Source organism: Gadus morhua, chromosome 8 (assembly GCF_902167405.1).
Source record: "Gadus morhua chromosome 8, gadMor3.0, whole genome shotgun sequence".
In the NCBI taxonomy this organism is placed as follows: domain Eukaryota; kingdom Metazoa; phylum Chordata; class Actinopteri; order Gadiformes; family Gadidae; genus Gadus; species Gadus morhua.
In genome coordinates, this window is record NC_044055.1 from 11,130,503 (window position 1) to 11,148,989 (window position 18,487).

The 18,487-nt window shown below is 46.6% G+C and overlaps 1 protein-coding gene across 1 annotated transcript in view; it reads left to right on the top strand.

The window, feature by feature from the left end:
- Positions 1-5,585: 5,585 nt before the first annotated feature.
- The window catches only part of epb41l3b (erythrocyte membrane protein band 4.1-like 3b), a 39,263-nt gene continuing 26,361 nt past the window's right edge, over positions 5,586-18,487 (top strand). The window contains exons 1-3 of the mRNA XM_030363215.1: positions 5,586-5,737; positions 11,937-12,148; positions 13,724-13,867. Coding sequence (XP_030219075.1) covers positions 11,948-12,148; positions 13,724-13,867 — 345 coding nt within the window. The 5' untranslated portion in view covers positions 5,586-5,737; positions 11,937-11,947. The remainder of the gene's footprint in view (positions 5,738-11,936; positions 12,149-13,723; positions 13,868-18,487) is intronic.

Consider the following 18,487-nt stretch of genomic DNA (forward strand, 5'->3'; position numbering starts at 1 on the left):
AGTGAGTACGCCCCCGTTTGTTCCTCAAGCACTCTCCCAAATCCATCTCCCCCTTTAGAAACGTTATCGTAAATATTACCATATAAACGACCCGTTGAATGCAGTCACGTTAAATCAATTTAAATTCGCAGCGCTGACGGTGCTTATATGTCTTGTGTGTTGACACTTTCTGAAGAAACTCCCCCCAAATATTGATGATTTCTGTAGCATACACACACACAAACACACGCACACACCCTCGCTCGTGGTCTGACTGCCTTGCCTCGAGACGGACGGCTGGATTGGGAAGGGGAAGTTCTCTCGCAGCAGCACGTGCTTCCTCTCTCCTCGATTATTTTTTTGTATAGGACAACGCGTCAAGGCCAAGGGATCAATGAACTGAGGACTCTTTGTACCGTTGCATGCATAAGGAAAAGAAAATAAGACAATCTTTGACATTTTCAAATGTGCTGCGTCTGTGTTTGTGTTACACCTGAAGACCTCATTTAGTTTTTTTTCTTTAGGCCTAATACAGTGGACATGCGAGAAGCAAGATAAGGATGGCCAAAGTACAGATGCAGATTGCCAAATCGTTCGTCAGCAAATCTCAATCTAAAGTTTATTTAAACGAAAAATGACGTAATGATTAACATCACTGTATTGTTCCTTGGCACCATATTTTTACGATTTATTCTTTTTAAATAATACGAGATCTCTGGCCCGCTATAGGCTATAAATGGTAGAGGCTGTTATGCAGTGAGGGTGAATTAGAGCCAGGAAATATATTACCCATTGTAAGGACTGGGTGTTAAAAATATTGATCCTGCGAGTGGGGGCTAGACTTCCTGTAACAGGGCCACGGGACCAGATGTAGCCCCAAGTAACATCAGGTGTCTGCAAAGCATACATGTGTTTCATACCGCCCGTTGTATGTAGCCTTGAGGTTGTAAACAGTGTTCCCTAATCAGAAGGTTTAAGGTTTTCCTGTCCAGAATTCCTTCCTAAATTTTCACTTTATCTCTAAAACAATCATTAACACTAAGACGGTCTAGTAAAGATTATTGTTTAGGGTTCTTTAACTAGAGAGACATGGGTGCCTGCCTGCTTCGAATCCTTGCAGAAGCACCCATAAGAAATTGAAGGAATCCCTCCATCATGTTTATGCTGATATCATCCTTTGATCGTACCATAGGAAACAATGAGTGGAGGTCCTCAAATGTCCAAATGCCCCACACAAAAACACGTGGGGCAGATATATCGTGATATGATCAGCAGCAGAGCAGAGGGACCGGTCTGAGACGAGACGACCCATCTAATGTTCCTGGATCAATACCAAAGACTAATCCTTAGCCTTCAATGGCAATCCATGAGGATGGCCTGATACGGCACAGTGTTGCGTGGGCTGTGTCCCAGAAGCTGACATGTGGTGGTCATAAGGATCAAAGGTACACCTGGATGATCAGGAAATCTGCTGGCCGTTATCTCTACTGAGCGATAAGAGACCTGCAAAGGTCGTGCCAAGAACAGTCGGTGACATGATCTTGGTAATAGTCTGAAACGTGACTGCAGTAGTGAGGTAATTCAGCAACTGATGTGTTAAAATGGACTCTCTTGGTGTAATTCCCCTGTTCTTTAAATTTGGATACAAAATATCCATGTCCTACGCACTTGTCATAACATGTCTGGTATCAGTGAAGGGACGCTTTTAATTTGTTTCCTTCTTGATGCGTTGAGGCATGCTAGGTGACTCGTGGGAATCCCACTGACTCGATGATGTGTCATTAACGGCAGTGTTTTGTAACCACTGGCCTCAAACTGTGAACTGAAACATGACAATTATGTTGAAGTGTGTACCTGCCACTATGTGTTAGCCGTCTGGATCGATGTCTGCATGGCAAGCAGTCGTCTCGAGCATTACTCCCTACATTTAGCAGTAAGTTATATTAGACGACTAAAATAAAGGATCCTGTAGGAGCCAGGAATGATTTAATTGTAATATTATAAGGTACGTCATGGTTTGTATTTGTGATGTTATTAGTCGTTAGGATTTGTAATGTTATTTCTGTTCGATTTTCGGGGGGATTGAGAGCTGGGTCACATGGATATGGGCGGTGACACTCAATAACTATTAAGCACCTGTTTCACGTGTTCACCTGTATGGAGGCAGAGTGGGTGAATTTGATCACTGTAATTACTTTGAGTATACTTGGTGCATATTCTCATAAGTCGACAAGGAAGCAAGCCAAACCTCAACCACTCTGCGACTTTAAGTTTGTTTCACATAATCACCACAGATCCTTTCGGCTATATATGTAATTCCTGTTGCCTCTTCCTTTTGAAAGAGGCGCACGTCTTTTGTCAGAGTACCACAGCACCCTTCTCTCCCCCCCCTACCCACATTCCCGAGGTTCAGAGTAGAGAACTCCTACTTGAGCCTTGTCAGACAGACTGATGGCCCTGTTTGGAGCCCCGCTATCTGCCACTGGCGCCCAGTCACTTGAGAGCCTTACAAGGCTTAAGCTACCATCACTGTTGGCATTTAAAGCGACAGTATACTGGCAAGGGAACAGGGGAAGAGACTGTCGCGGGGTATTTATGGTGAATAGAAGAAGTCTGTCTCTGGCGTCTTCTGTGTTTGGTTTGAAGCCCTGCGTCACGTCAGATCCCTGTATGGGGCAGAGCAGATGTTCTTTTGAGGTTTGGGTAAATCCTGTTCGACCAATACCTTTTTAATACTTGGTTACTTTCCAAATGTCTTTCTTTGTATCTGTTGATCATACCGGATATTTTTTATATGTTTGGCTATTGGTAGTACTTGTGAAATATGCTTTATTTTCTAAAACAAAAATTATCGGAACTATGAATAGCATTTCTTCTGAACCCAAAATTACCCTGGGTAGGCATTGATATATGCACGCCTATGCTGTATCATCCAAACCAGTCGATAGGAAGTGACATCCCCAGCACCATTACAGTTTCTGTTCCGCAAGTCAAAGGGCTGCATGTCGAAATAGCGGCGCCCTTTTTCCCTCTGCTCATCTCAACAGAATCGTCTCCTCAGCATTCACTCAGAGGGTCCAATCTCTAGTCCGCCACTTTCCAAAGGTTGAACACCATCCGGCTTTTACGATGCCTCGCGATAAGATACGCATCCCGAACGCCGAGCAGAAGCTATAGAGTTCACGGCAACTCCCTCGCTTGTATCTCCGATTAATCTCTTTTAATGAGAGCTGATAGGGAACCCACGCTTCGAGAGAATAATGTGGCACTTTAACTTAAGACAAAGCCCGGGGAGACTTTGCCCTGGACTCCAGTCTGACGGGGCCCTGGGTTGAGTTGTGCTGTGTAGGTATGGGGTTGATGACCCCGATTGGTCCATTGGTTCGGGCCTCTGAACAAATCGGCCCATTTGCTCTCTGAGCTGTGGCAGCGCAGGGGAGTGACATCTCCACCGCCCAATCAGCCAGCAGGCTGCCACGGTCTCTACATGGTCCATGTTTCCTTTGAAAGTAGTCTACTTTAGATCAAATCAACTTACATTTACATCACAAAAGGGCCATGATTTCAAACCGCTTTTATAGGCGTTTCTAAAAAAAAAAAACTGCCTTTCTCTAACAATTTCTATGATTTTCTTACTTTTCTTTCACAATTTGACTTGGTTTGAGATGGCAGACGTCCTGGAATGTCCTTTTTGGTCATGCTGGTGTCCCCTGGTCCAGTGGTTGACCAGTGGTTGGCCCCGAGGAATGCCGCGCAAGACAAGTTACTTATTTTTAATTAATTCTTTAATTGGATCACACGCATGGTTTGCCCGGTTTCGTAAAGGACATGCCTCCGTGTGAAGCCTTGATTATACATTAAGTGTGGGATTTTCTCGGCTCTTAACTGAAACCGGGAGCTGAGTGGCTGTAATGAGATTATTGATTACCGGAGGCTTTTTTCTTCTCACCTTTTGATTTCTAAGGCTACCTAAAACAATTAACGTTTTCACGTTCTGTGTGTCAAGTCAACTTTTCTTCAGTTGACCCTTTTAGCAGGGGGGGTTTAACATTGAACACATGTTAGAGGAGCGCTATTCCAAGAGGTTTTCCGTGTTAATGTTGCTGAGGTAGGAATGATCGTTTTCAGAGTGGTGTGGGGGTGAAGTTCTCTGCTGAGTCCTGCACTGAGCTTGGCCTGACCCCTGATCCGGAACAGAGCAGTGAGCGCAGCAGAAGGGGACAAAGTGACGAGCCAAGCAGTCTACAGTAGATCACATGTTGTCTGTCTGGTTGGTGGTTAGTCATAGTGCTGACCAAAAGAGTTGCTGTGAAGAGTCAGGACATTCCCTGTGGCTTCATGCTATATGCTCAAACTGTCCCAAAACGTTGGTGCTAAAGTTGCAGAGCTTCTGTGTTAACTGTTCAAAACAGGACCTGTTGGCACTCTTTGGCTGTTTCTTTCATTGCGCCATTACTCATAGTCATTAATGGCTTTAGGACTTAAAGAAGTTATTCCTTTAACTGCTTTTGATGTTATAGAGGGGTTTCAGTGGACACCTATTGCTTCCTGCAATTTGGTTGCACGGAAGATAAACATCCTGGTTACATTTCCTTTGTGTATCCTCTTGGTGAGCTGTGCAGTCTCCATTAACAATGCTGATTTAGTGAATTACAGTCGAGCAGTCTGCCTCTAATTTACATTCATCCTCTGCATATTCATGGTGTAAAAATGGGCATAAGGTGGAAAAGGTCAAACCTAAAGTGTAGTTCGAGAAAGTGACCCCTTTTTGAAGTGTCTCCCGAAACACATGAATCCTAATTGGAATTCTAAATCATGTGAATCATTGGTTGGATTAATAATTGAGATTGAATAAATAAAAAATAAAAAATTCGATTTAATATAAAGTGGTTGATCAATTCAGGTGATGGAAATGACCGTCCTAGGGTATTAATTGTATTGAAATTGGATGGAAAAAAAGTGATGCGACTTTAGCTGCGAGAGTGATCACGGTCTTCCCAAATCGGGAGACCATCGAATTTGTATTCATGTGTCTTCTATGTTTTTGCATGGAAGCAATTATATAGCAAATACAAGATGGGATAAAAGTAAAAATGGGTGACAGAGCTGTGCCGAGAACTGTAGGGTCAAATTCCCCTCGGGAGACTGCAGAAAAACCACAAATCCCTGGAGTGAAATGCCCAGACACTAATTTAATATGTGCACTGGTTGGTGCCTGTGGATGTGGGGGAGAAATTTTGGTTTGCCTACCGTTGCAGGGAAATCAAGCTACTACTACTACTACTACTACTACTACTACTACTACTATAGAAGTATATGCAGTCAGAAGTCCCTGCCCCGACTGCTAGACCACAGAGGAAACGGGTAAATAGTCAATGAAAAGAGCCCTGTTTATCTTTCATTAATAATAGAGGTAGTGTTGTCAATAGCAGTGTGGTTCAACAATGTTTTGGAGACCACTTTCCTTTTTGAATGGAGGCGTTTTGTGCTCCACAATGGCCGCGTCGAGCAAAATAAACATGCCTTCAAGTGCGCTGGTGGACGACTGCTGAAATAATGCCGTGGCTGTCCCACACGATCCCACAATCCTGCTCTCCCGTGTGTCGTGGAGTTTGATAGGCTGGCTGTGGAGAGAGAGAGAGGGAGAGAGAGAGAGAGGGGCTGCAGCCCAGTCCAGTAGCACGGTCGTCAGGAAGAGGAGCTCGCCTCAATTTGCAACTCTTCGTTTTGATCTAAAGGAACGAGGTCAATAGAACTGGTAATAAAACCGCTCTTTCATCAGCCTTTACACAGTATTGTAGTTATTTAACGGGAAAAAAACTGCTGGGTGGTTGCCCGGTGAGAAAAAACCGAAAGGTGTATTTATTGCATGTCATCGTTGGCTCGCCTGACACCCAACGACGGATACTTGGGCATTAAAACCCATGTGTGATTTATTCAATCACGGACGTGATTCAAATGTACTGACATATTGGTCACCTTCGCTGCTACAAGTCTGCAATGTAACCTCTGCAGCGGAACGTAACGATGTATTTCTGCTGAATATGCAGCCTGCATTCCAGATTTTACCAGTCAAACTTGGTCAATGAATCGGGCAAGCAAAACAGACTTCTATCAGGATGTTTACTATACATTTTTTCTAAAAGAAGGATCGAAATGGTGTCCCATGTAATTCGTACCGGGTCATATCGATGAATAACATAGAGCGTCATATCGCGCCCACACGCAACATCTGTCTCTTCATTAACGAGCTTTCGTAATTCTTGCCATATGATTTTCATACGACGTATTCCGGTGTTTTTGAACTGCAGTGCGGTGGGCGTGGCTAGGGAACAGCGATACTGTGTATTTTCTCGCTGCCGTGATCTGTATCCTCCTTTAGCATCCTCACGTCCTTAGCTACGGAATGCTATGTGTCGGACCATTTAGTTGGGATGCGTTGCCAGCAGCGCTTTTCACCAGTATTGAAATGCATGCACACGTCTACAAGATATATTGTTCAACTCATCTTTCAATTTTCTTTCCTCCTAAGCAGTGTATTTGGTTCACAGTTTGAGTTTGAAACTGAGTTTGCGTTTCAATAACCTTCTGTAAGTGGAACTGTATCTCAATCTAAGATTAGTCTTGTGATGTAGTGATTTGCCATTATCCTTGTAGGGCCATAAATGGCTAATTCAATCCGTAGCTTCTTAATGTGTAGGCGTCTGCCTCTGCACAGTCTGGCACCATCAGCCTCTTGGCCACCATGATGTGTCTCCCAGCTTGATTAACGGTGAGGTTTTTCTCATGGCTGCCTGAGCAGGGAGGAAAGCTATTTGATCATCTCTTAAGTGACCAGGCAGTTTTTGTTGCGTTTGTTTAGGCTGATGCTAGCTCAAACCTCCTGAAGCTACTGTGTTTTGAAAGCCACAGTTTTCTTCTGAAATGTGCACCATCATAATAGTTAAATTGAAAAACGACAATCTTAAGCGTGCACACAGGCCGTGAATAGCAGGGCTGTATTTTCTTTGCTCCCTTTGTATAGTATTTGCTTCCCAAAGTGGATTTGGGAACTGAAAATTGCTCTGCCCGCAAGGGCCATGTGCTTTAAGCTTTCGATGGCTGGACTTTTAAGTTACCATGACCACGATGTTTGCTCAGGAGAATCTCACCAGGAGTCTTCTTCCCTCTTAAGTCAAAACTTTCTGAACTGTGGGTTTTGTTTTGTTCCAACAGTTGGACCATCATAATCCGATCATGTAGTTAAGTTCTATTCTTTGACTTGAGTATTCTATCTCTCGCTCCTACTGTCTCTTTGTCCATCAACAGATGTCTCTGAGTGGCCAACGGTATCTCATTACGTGTGTGTGTGTGTGTGTGTGTGTGTGTGTGTGTGTGTGTGTGTGTGTGTGTGTGTGTGTGTGTGTGTGTGTGTGTGTGTGTGTGTGTGTGTGTGTGTGTGTGTGTGTGTGTGTGTGTGTGTGTGTGTGTGTCCTACTCAGTACAACCTTGGAATAGGCTGCACCAGCTATGCGTTGGTTCGTTACTTAGTCTGTGCATTAAGTCCTTACTAAGCCCATAGATATTACTAGTTGGTTACTATAGTTAGTATTTTGATAATGCTCAAGTTGAACTTAAGCAGGTCGTTGTCCTTTCAACGTGAAGACAACCAAGTTGTAACTAATCAACAACAAGCTACGCTTTAAACAAGGAAGTGCTTGAGAGGACCAGAGCGGACTTCAACCACATGAAACGGTCTGAATTGACTGTATGTTTGGTTGTGCTGATGTCTGGAGTATTCAGGCTGTCGCTGCTGGGCTCTACACAGTGCACGCTGATCGCAGCAGTCCTACCCACCCTCCCCGTAATTATATCTATTTTTTATTTCGCTGATTACTTCTTGTCACATTCTGCCACCAATTACTCCTTCTAGGGGGCAGGTGTAAATATGTAGTTACTACTAAGCGCTCCGTAGGAACTAGGTCCGAGCGAACGCAACGCTGGTGCGACCGGCTCCTAGGCTTGTCTAGAATCATCCGGCAGTACCCTTCATGTAACCTCTGGGAGCCCTCAGGGGTCAACGCAGTTGGGGGTGGATGGGGTGGATGGGGTCGGGGTTCGGGGTTGGTTGGGGGCACATAGGACCAGGCCAGCTGTGGTTCATTCAAGCTAATGGCGCTGGGCACAGATGGCGGCCTGGTCATCAGTGGGGCGGTAGTGTGTGTGTGTGTGTGTGTGTGTGTGTGTGTGTGTGTGTGTGTGTGTGTGTGTGTGTGTGTGTGTGTGTGTGTGTGTGTGTGTGTGTGTGTGTGTGTGTGTGTGTGTGTGTGTGTGTGTGTGTGTGTGTGTGTGTGTCTGTTCCAGCAGCCATTTGCACAATGCCCAGCCCCAACGGTGTGCATTACAATCACAAATGGCCCCTACGAATGAACATGGCGGAGGACACTGCCAAAGTCGTGTACGTTTTATTTCTTGCATTAAACCTTAATTATGCTTTATTGCTACCTTCAGGTGCGCCACTCTAGGTGGGATCAGCGCCACAGCGTTGGTCATTTTGTCGTCTTTGAATTGGCCATGTTCGTCAATCTTCGATTTATTTTCAGTTTAGGCCGGGCTTCGGGGGCGGACAGGGGTGTAGTGGTCATCTACTGGAGGAATAAACGGGGTGCAGATAGCTTGACTCCTCCCAAGTCAAAGGGGGGAGCACTCTCGTTATTAGGCTTAACCTCAGAGCGCGTCTGTGGGGAGCTTGGGCACATTTAATTTGTCCGAGTCCCTTTTCTGAGACGGAAAAACAAGCGGCTAAAACTGGGAAGGGGGAAGGTGGGGCTGGGGGTGGTGGCTGCACCCTTGAAATAATTGAATGATCACGTTAGAGCAAAGTGCTCCTAGGGAAGGCAAATTGAATTAAAATGCAAAAATGTCATGTACCTCATGTACAGACTGGGCTGGTTGGCCCAGAACCGGTTGAATCCGGATCCACAATTGGATTTTATTTATTTTCTTCCCTTTGGCCTTTCTGAATTTTCTGTGTACAGAATTCTGAATGCATAATGTATGTGTCAGGCTCATGCATAGTACTGCAGCCCCCTCACCCGCCCCCCCCCAGCAGCCTAAATACAAGGCGGCTGTGTGGTCCGTTGTGTTGGCCCTGTGAGAAGAGCCTGTCACCACTGACTGAGCGCATTCTTTCCTTCATTTCTATGGTGCTAAGATGTTCCTGCCGTCCATCCACTGGCCTTGCTCCACCACAGCTTCCCCCCCCCCCCCCCCCATAGAAGGTGAAGGATAACGGGGCCAGGCTATCGTTCTGCTGCCCTCCTGTGTCCACCCCGTAAGACAAAGGGCGGAGTGCGAAGGGATGACGGTGCAGATTTATGTAGGGATGCTGAGGGGCCATATACCCGTAATCTCGTTGGAAAATCTCTCCCGCTGAAAGAGCAGCTGTGAGCGCACCGCGAGTCGAAAAGCCCAACTCTCTGGTTGGCTTGGCAAGGCTCTGGGTAATCTCTTGTCCAGAAGAAGTCATGCTAAACCTGTTTAACTGGCCCCGGGCATATCGAGGCTATTCAGTTTTGAGTCGATTTCACCCGGACCGCTCGCAAAATTGCTTCGGTTATGTCTGCTGGGGAAAAATGGGTTTCGTTAACGGTGGGGGCCGGGGTCAGATTGTGACTTCACAGCCTTGTCCGTTTAGTGCTGGCGGAGCACTCGCCCTATAATATAAGTGTTTGTAATCTATACAGCCCTTTTTATAGTGGCTGACGACACAGTACAGCTCAAACATCAGAGGCGAGTTTGATCGGCATGCGCCCACTCAGTGGCCAGCCGAGTTTCCTGTTGCCATGTGGCACCACAAGCCCAGGGTCACTTTGGCCGCCATGTTGGATGTAACAAAATCCAGTTATTTTCCAGCTCCTCAGTATCATTTCTTGAAACGAGCAAGGAAACTAGAGTTTCCAGTTCTTCTTGGCGAAGATACAGTTGGTTATTCTGCCGTGATCCTTTTTCCAATAAGTTGTATACAAAACATCACACATCCTCGCTAGCAGAGAGGGTCTATTTATATGTAACCATTATACAAATAATCACGTTTTCCCCGGCGTGTAGAGATTCATCACTTTAATGAGGTCTTCAGATATCATCATAAGCCTATGTAATTGTCTTGGCGTGAGACCGCCGCAAACAAACGCGCCGACACTCAGGCGAGTGAAGTGCGGGCTAATTAACGCACCACCTGCGTGGTAGTAACGAGCACGCTGTGTAAGAGACGCGCAGAGCGCTGCTGGTTGGAGAGAGAGTCCCAGTATGTCTGCCAGTCCTTCCTATAACACAGTCACCCCGGCTAATGCCCAGGGACTCAGTCTAGTACTCTACCAGCCTGGGTGAATGTAATGGGCTATGGGCCTTTCTTCTGATCTGTTTAACCATGCTTGAGGAGTTGTAATGAGATTGTATCCTCTTCAGCAGGCTAAGGCCAGGCATATGTTTGTGTTTAAGACGCACATGGGCCCTCTTTCATGTTATGTTATGTTATGTTATGTGTGAGGGCAAGGGGAGGGGTAGGCTGTTGTATTCATATAAGACTGCTAAGATATGCAGTAATAGTGAAATACCGTTAACGATGGAGCTCTCGGAGTTGCACCCTCCAACTTATTTTGAATGTTTCATAAACAAGATATATCATATCTATTGAGTTGATGGATGACCGTGGTAAGGATGGATAGCTAAGGGGGAATATGTTACGTGTGTGTGCTTACAGGGGAAGTATATTTTGTGCAGCGTGAGTCTAATACACTAGTGACTCTTGCCTAGTCGGTGCTTAAAAAAAAGATTGCAGCAAAAACATCAACGCGATGAGCCCCACCTGTATTTACCCTGCAATGACATCGATTGTTGCCCGTGACAAAATGAGTCCCGTCATCCTCATCCCCCCCCCCTGTGGTCGACACCAGAGCAGCAGCCCCAGGGGGGACAGATCCTCTCTAAACAGTTTTCCCTGGCCATGGTCGGGCCAGTCTGCACTAGATCCTTTACACCGTCCCTGAGCTCAGAGTAAACACTCACCTATAAATAGAGCTCCAGCAGTAGGGGGAGGAGCCCGGAGCAGAATGCCAGGCATCCATACTACAAACCCCAGTCTCCCAGCTGCTGAGGCCCAGTGGACCGCAGTGGCACGCCCTTAGCAAAGAGACTCTGCGTGGCCCGCCTTGTTGTCGGAACAACAAGGCGGGCCGCCTCCCCCACCGATGCCAACCTGTCCTCACTTCCATTCCGTTAAGGGGGTGCAAAATTGGCTATTAGACATTTCGTCGGCCCATTCTCGTCTCAGCCCCATTTGGTGGGGGGGGGGGGGGGGGGGGGTACGTGTTGCTATGTGCTCCCGGAGAAGGTTGTGTTTCCGAAGAAGGGCAGCGGCATGACTCGGATGTCTGGGATCACAGCGACACATGCTTGGAATGGAGCGTGTCACATGGTCGACGAATATTGTTTTCAAGCACGCATGCAATCGGATCGCGTGTGTTGCCTTCTTCCCCCGCTGGTTAATCAAGCACATTGCAACACATTGCACTGCTCCTCAGCTCGGATTACGGCCAAACTATGACACGGCCACGGCCCACAACTACTATTGCTGATGTTGTTGTTGCGTGTTTTGCAATGAGGAAAAGATCAGTGACATGGATGTTTTTCTTGTTCTTGAGAGGATGAGCTGTGAAACCGGGCGTTATTTGTGACCCAAGTGTCGGCCTCGATCGTCTTCTTTCATTTCTGCTTCCTTATCTCGACGGTCGAACAGAAATACGACCCCGCGTCGCCACATCACTGTTGTTTGGCAGCGCACCGGAAGGCTTGAATGCAGGGGCATTAAAAAAAGAGAAAGAAATAATAAAAAAGCTTTTGAGAAACCAGACCGCTGACTCATCTAACGCCATGCCTCTTGTCCTGCTCCCTCCTCCTCTCTCCCCCCCCCCCCTCAGTGTGATTGGCCATGACGACCGAATCAGGCGCCGACTCGGAGCCCAAGACGCAGCAGGAGAAGAGCAAGGAGGCGGACAAGGAGAAGGAGAAGACGGCTAAGGCCACGCCACAGCGCTCAGCAGCAGCAGCAGCCAGTGCAGAGGAACCAGGCTCCCCCAGGGTCCAGCTCCCCGTGGCCGCAGGACACAGCACCCCCGCCAGGAAGGAACAGGTCAGCCAGCCACCAAACGACCAAACTACAGCCCAAGCCCTTCGCTCCAAAACAGGGGGGGGTGGGGGTGGCAACAGGTTAAAGGCCAAGGCGTCCTCCCATCCCAGTCTAATCATTGGTTCAATTCCGTATCATTTGTTCGATTGTGATCCTCTCCACGCAGGAATGGTTAGTCAATGTCTGCAGCCGGCTGCTTGATCTGGGGTATCTGCTTGTGCCTTGGTCGCCCCCAATCTGATTTAAAGCGCTGGGCGGCTTTTCTAACACCAACAACAGGGGTACGGCTACGCAACAGGCGGATGCATTCAATGTTGGAGGATGTAGAGGCGGGTGGGCCTTTCTATAGCCAACAGCTCACGTTGGGTCCCTTTTGTGGGTCGGACACAAGTCCACAGATAAGTGGCCTCTTCTATCACGTGGCTGCCGTAGTGAAACAGAGCAGTGCCTGCCAGGCCTTGTGCTGCCATTGTTGTTGCCTGTTGATGTGGAGGAGAAACGTGTGTGTGCCTTCTCTTTCAAAGAGAAGGTTATTTTTTTTAAAGGAATTCCCTCCAGTCTGTTGGTGTAACAAGTGGAACATTTTGACGTATCTAGGTCTCTAATTTTAGACATTGCCAATCTCTCTATAATTTGTGGTTTGATAATGAGAGCTGATCTTGGCGGAAGAATAATGGAGTGCAAGCGGACTGGAGAGTCTGAGCGAGAATGATTTGTAAACGAGGGGAACGGGAATCTCGAATGGCAAATGGACCATAAGAAGAGGATGAGTCAGAATGGAAAGTAGAATTGAGGACCGACATTCAAGGGAGATTCGCGCTGTGCCGGATGATTACAGATATAGGTTACGTTTTTTGTTGGTTGGCCAATGTTTTGTTGTTTGGTATTTTAGAAGGCCGACCGACTGGGATACCAGCTGAATGTCTAATATGTTTTTTAGTGCCACATTACATCTCCAGCCCTCTGTCTACCTTTTATTGCCCTCGCTCCCCTGTTCCTTCTAGATAAAGTGATGTGCAGACCTATAAATGTGTTTTTTCCAGGGTGGGTGGAAATGAGGTCCAAGATTCTGGGAAGGCCTTTATCGGTGGCTCCCCTGGGAGATGGTGACCTTTTAACCAATGTGGCAGTAAGAAAGGCCTTTTTCAGCTTGGTGGACAATTAAATGTTCTCCCTGAAGACAAAGTGGTGGCACCAGCTAGCTCTTTATAGCAGCTGGTTGTGGGACTCTGGCTTTGGTTTCTGACGGGCTTCTTACCGAAGACGACTGTTGAGTTGGGACTATTTTTGAGCCGTGTGAGGACGTTGGAGGGCCTGTTTTGGTGGAGGGTTTTCGGTGTCCTGGTCATTGACCTGGGGCGGAGCAGAGTAAATGCTTGGAATATTACAGTTAATTGTTTCACTTCTCACAGTTAACATCTCAAATGCGGGGTGCAGACACACTGACTGCAAATAGTAGTGAGGGCTGGTAGTTAGGCCGGTAGTTAGGCCGCGGGCAACAGACCGTACGGCTACTTGACAGAGGTCTGTGTGATCAAAGTTGAACCTGAATGTTCTGCTCCCGGCCTTCTCTCTCAGGATTCACACGAAGAGGACCAGGCGTCCAACAGGTCTTCCACCAGCCACCTGTCCAGGTCTCCTCTTCGGGGGGCCAAGAAGCTGAAGAACATGCAGTGCAAGGTCACCCTGTTGGATGGCACCGACTACAACATCACTGTGGAGGTGAGCGCTCACTCACTCTATCACAACCTCACTCACTCGATCACTCACTAACTCAGTCGATCACTCGATCACTCGATCACTCAGTCGATCACTCGATCACTCAGTCGATCACGCGATCACTCAGTCACTCTACCAATGCCATAACTAAAGTGTGACGTTATGTTGATTATGTAGTTTCCTTTTTTGGGGGTGGTATTCGACTTCAACCTGCCACTTTGCTCCTCATCGCGTCTCCTTGAACGAGGCACTGCCATTCTGAATGACATTGATTAGTGAGTAACATTTGAGCAGCCCCTCAGCCTGAGGCTGTGGGTTAGGGGATTCGAAGTGGGAGTCGATCCTCGATGCGCCAACAATGTCTGCAGTAGAAGAATGTGAAAACGGTGGTGTGTGTGTGTGTCCCAGTCCCAGTCCCATAATATTTACCTGCTTGGCGAGTGTAGAAAGTCCATCTGGGAGATCGCTCCGGGATGTGGGATTATGGGATGTTGAAAAGATAGAGGTGGGAAAATGCGTGTTTCGCTTGTTGAAACAGATTGCCGGTACACAGTACCGTTTCTTGCCAGTTTATTCTCCCACTCTGTGTTCCCCAAGTCCCCAAGTAGCCTTGAAAATGAGTGCTGTCGTTTGTACTGCTGTACTGTACTGGCTGGCCTTGATGTAGTGCGTTTGAACACGCTCAGCAGCAGAACCAAACTGCAGTGGGATCTGCCTCCCGTCCGGCTCACCACTTTAGATAAGAAAAGTAGTTCCTCAGCCGGTGTTCCTTGGTTGTAATGCAATCATGAGCAGGCTTTGCTCCCGGTTAAGGACAGCCTTTCCCATCAGTGCTTCTGTGAGTATTTATTTGTATTAATTTGTCCCGGCGTGGTGCTAGTGCAACAAACGACAGCGGCGGGTCTCCACAGAGACTCCACAGTCAGCTGCTTTAATGAAAAGCAGATGCTATCACGTCCCTGTCGGTATTAGCAACACCAGGCGGTAATGGCGGACGTCATGGCTGAGCAAAGTATTCCGTTAATGAGCAGGCGGAAAGATAACCTTAGCTTCAAGATGGCCTCATTTTCTGAACCGCATCATTCCTATGCTGTGTCATTTACCAACATTAGGCTGTTCAGTGCAAAGACGGTCTTTGATTTATCTACGCTTTCGATGTGTCTGAAGCTGAGTGACCCATTTCAGTACTATTTTAGTACTACTATATATATGTCATTCATAAATATTTTTGCTAATATATTTTCGTTGTAAAAAGTTTCAATATGTGACAACAAACAACAAAAGGACACGATTGATTACGATATCTTGAACAATCTTGTATTTTTAGCTTGAAGATAACTGCCAAATAGTACAAAGAAGGTCTCTACTCTAATGCTACCTTTAATAACTCCAATGGGTGATCACGGAAGGGGTGTGCAAGACAACATCCTATCGATGGTATTGAACGTGGCCACGAAACATCCCCTCGCGTTATCATGTATCTTTTCGATATGGTTCTAAAACACAGGGAAGAAGGTCCTTTTACAGTGAATGTGAATGTCGAATCAATATAATTAAATCATAGAGCTAATTGGGACTGTAGACGTACAACGTGATTCACAATGTTTTGCCAAAACGCGACTTTTAAGTGTTATTGCACCAAGGTTGATTTTTCTTTTTGGCAGCTCTACGACTAAGAATAAATCTGCTTAACCAATCACAATCAGGTATCTTTGTCATAGTCACCATGGTTACTGTATATGTTGAAGGACATGACAGAGTTTACCACCTATTTATGTATCTCCACACACAGTTGACCCACATACAGTAGCGCGCATGAAGTAGGCTATGATGGTCGTCATTGTCCCCGAGGGTGTGATAGAATGATGTTAAAGGAAATTGACCCCACACAATTGTCAGTATTTGTTTTCCACAAACGTCTTTCTTTATGACCTCCAACATCTGTGACGGGATTCAGCAATATTATTTATTCCTATACCTATATTTGTTTAAATTATACATTTTGTTCACGTTTGTGGGCATAAGATGTTTATTTACAAAATAATAAAAAGACTAGTATATTTTCTTTAAGTTTGCTGATCCACGTGAAATTGCATGTCGAAAGATTGATTATTATTTATTTTTTCACAATTTAGAACATATCACACACATACTCCTAAACACAGCCACATAACATCACACAAAACAGCAAGGACAATAAAACTAATCCTGTTCACAGGACGGAAAAGAAAAGAGGAGAAAGACGAAAGCAAATATTTATGCCCATAATGCCCACCCCTGCACCACAGTGATGTTATTATATAAACGGCCAAGTTTGTACGTGTGAATGGTGTACACACTCACGCTCACACTCTCATTAGTGCGGGTGTTAGCCACCTGTGTGAGAGTGTACGATGTTTAACAGGAATAGCCGTGACCCACTTCTTTACTGACCTCCAATTCCTCTATGCGTGTCACTCGGCAACAGATATCCCAACAGGGATATTCAGGAGGGATCCCTAGCAGGAGTCTCCGCCCCTTTACCCCCCAAAAATGCCCCATGAAACCTGAGTTCCCCCACTATCCTCACACATTTCCACCCCTCTTTGTCAAAGTTGATTTTATATGGCTAAACCAAGGGGGTTCAACCAGGGTTTGATACTTCATCATTGTGCAGGTCAAATGTCACCGTACCAGATGACTTTCAAATATGGGTCCTGTTGGTCACAGTGTGTGTGTGGGGGGAAGTGGTACTCCCAGCACTAGTCATTTTAGATCAGAGGGCTTTAAATAAAGGGATGATGGAACTTTCTGTGGCGGTGGGGGGGCGGGGGGACTATGACCAAACGATTTACCATAAGATCCAGAACCGTAGAGAAATGTTCAACCAGATGCAAAAATAACAAGTGAGCAGAGAGACTAGGTTAGCATAGCAACCACCGGGGCCCCACTGCTGTCGGGAAATTTGACTCTTGGTCGCTACAGATTGTTTGAATGCCTGTAAGCAGTCAAGGTAAAAGTTTTAACATTCCTCCAACGGAGAATATGGGATGTCTCCAGCTCGGTGCCAAATTACCCCATCCTCCACGAGCCGTTTCAAAACTAGCCTGTGAAGCCCAGCCTTCACGCTTGCATCCCTCGACTGCACGTTTGTCTAAACCCCGGGAGTTGGTTTTCTGGTTTTTGATGACGGAGCAGTATTTCTCGGAAGGGGCCTGGCTTTCATCCGCTGCACTTGTCCTCCAATCGCCCGCCTCCTGTGTTTAGCATTAGCCCGGGTGCTAAACCCGGCCTGCAGCTCAAGAGCGTTGCAGATGGTTGGCATGCCTCTCTGGAAGGCACCTTGGGGGTCGAGCGTCAAAGGGAAGCCCCGTCAAGGCAAGGCGGCGGCGTCCTCTGAAAGTGTTCCGTCAAGATCGTCTATCTGCATGTGCCAGCTTCTACTGGTCTGCTCAGGACACACACAGGAATGCAAGCTCTTAAAGGCCCTTTAAGCCATGTCTGTGTTTTGGCAAACTTCCTGTCCGGGTTTTGCAGTCAGCAGTGCCCTTCCTCCCTCCCCCCCCCCCCCCCCTGCTACCCATGTAGCGAAGGCCACCTATCGAAGGTCACGTTGATAAAATGTTGGTGAATGTTGGTCTTGCATGTCTCCATGATGCTCTCTTTTTTTCCTGGCAGCCTTCTTTTCTTTCTTCTCGTCTGCTGATTATTCTTATTTTCCTTGGCATGTTGTTCTGAGGCATTCCTGGGAGTATCGGAATCGGTAGCGTTGGCTCTTCCGCCGTTGTCAGCCAACACTGAAATTGGAAGTTTCTCTCATGATTGAATAAAACGGGAACAGTAAACGGGGAACATTTCTGTTTACTGCAGAGCGGAGGAACTGAGAGACCAAGTCGGAACCGCCCTGGCATATGTGTCTGATCCGCCTCCTCGTAAAGACAGATTTCCAGCAGACCCACCCCAAATTAGACCCGCCCCAAATTAGATGAATGATGTGATTGGCCCGACCAATCACAATCATTTATCTAATCTACTATGGCATTTTTAAAACGAACAAGGGGGCGGCTGCTGTTCAGACACATGTTTCGTTGCACTGAAATATTGTTTACAGCCCCTGTTTAATACGTGTTGTCTGCTTGTCATGTCGTGTGTTTATTTCTCGTTTTTATGATGCAACTTTGGCGTCATGGCTGTCGGGGTTAGTTTTCAGCCACGGGCAGTGGTAACACCGCCCTAAAAATAACCCCAGCGAACCAGGGAAACAAACTGTTGAACCCTCAGCACACCCTGCTCCTAAATCTTCATACAGCCATCGCTGAGCACCAACCAATGAAATGACAGCGTAACTATGACCCCTTAAGACATCTTGGTGCTTATTTGTCCCTGGTTGATTGATGTTTTTTTTGTGCTTGTCAATGACAAACTGCTCTTCCGGTAGTTAAAAGGTATTTGTGGTGGTAGAGGAATGGGTATGTATAAGTCAATGGAGGAGGCCGGCAGAAATAGTGCTTAAGTCAAAGGGTAATATTCCCATGAGACATCATGGGCAAATGCTTCGCATTTATGTTTTCACATGCATTGGTGCTTGGATCGATAAGGCTGCAGCCTCCTGCCAAGGGCACGAGCTCAACAAGGGTCACTGCT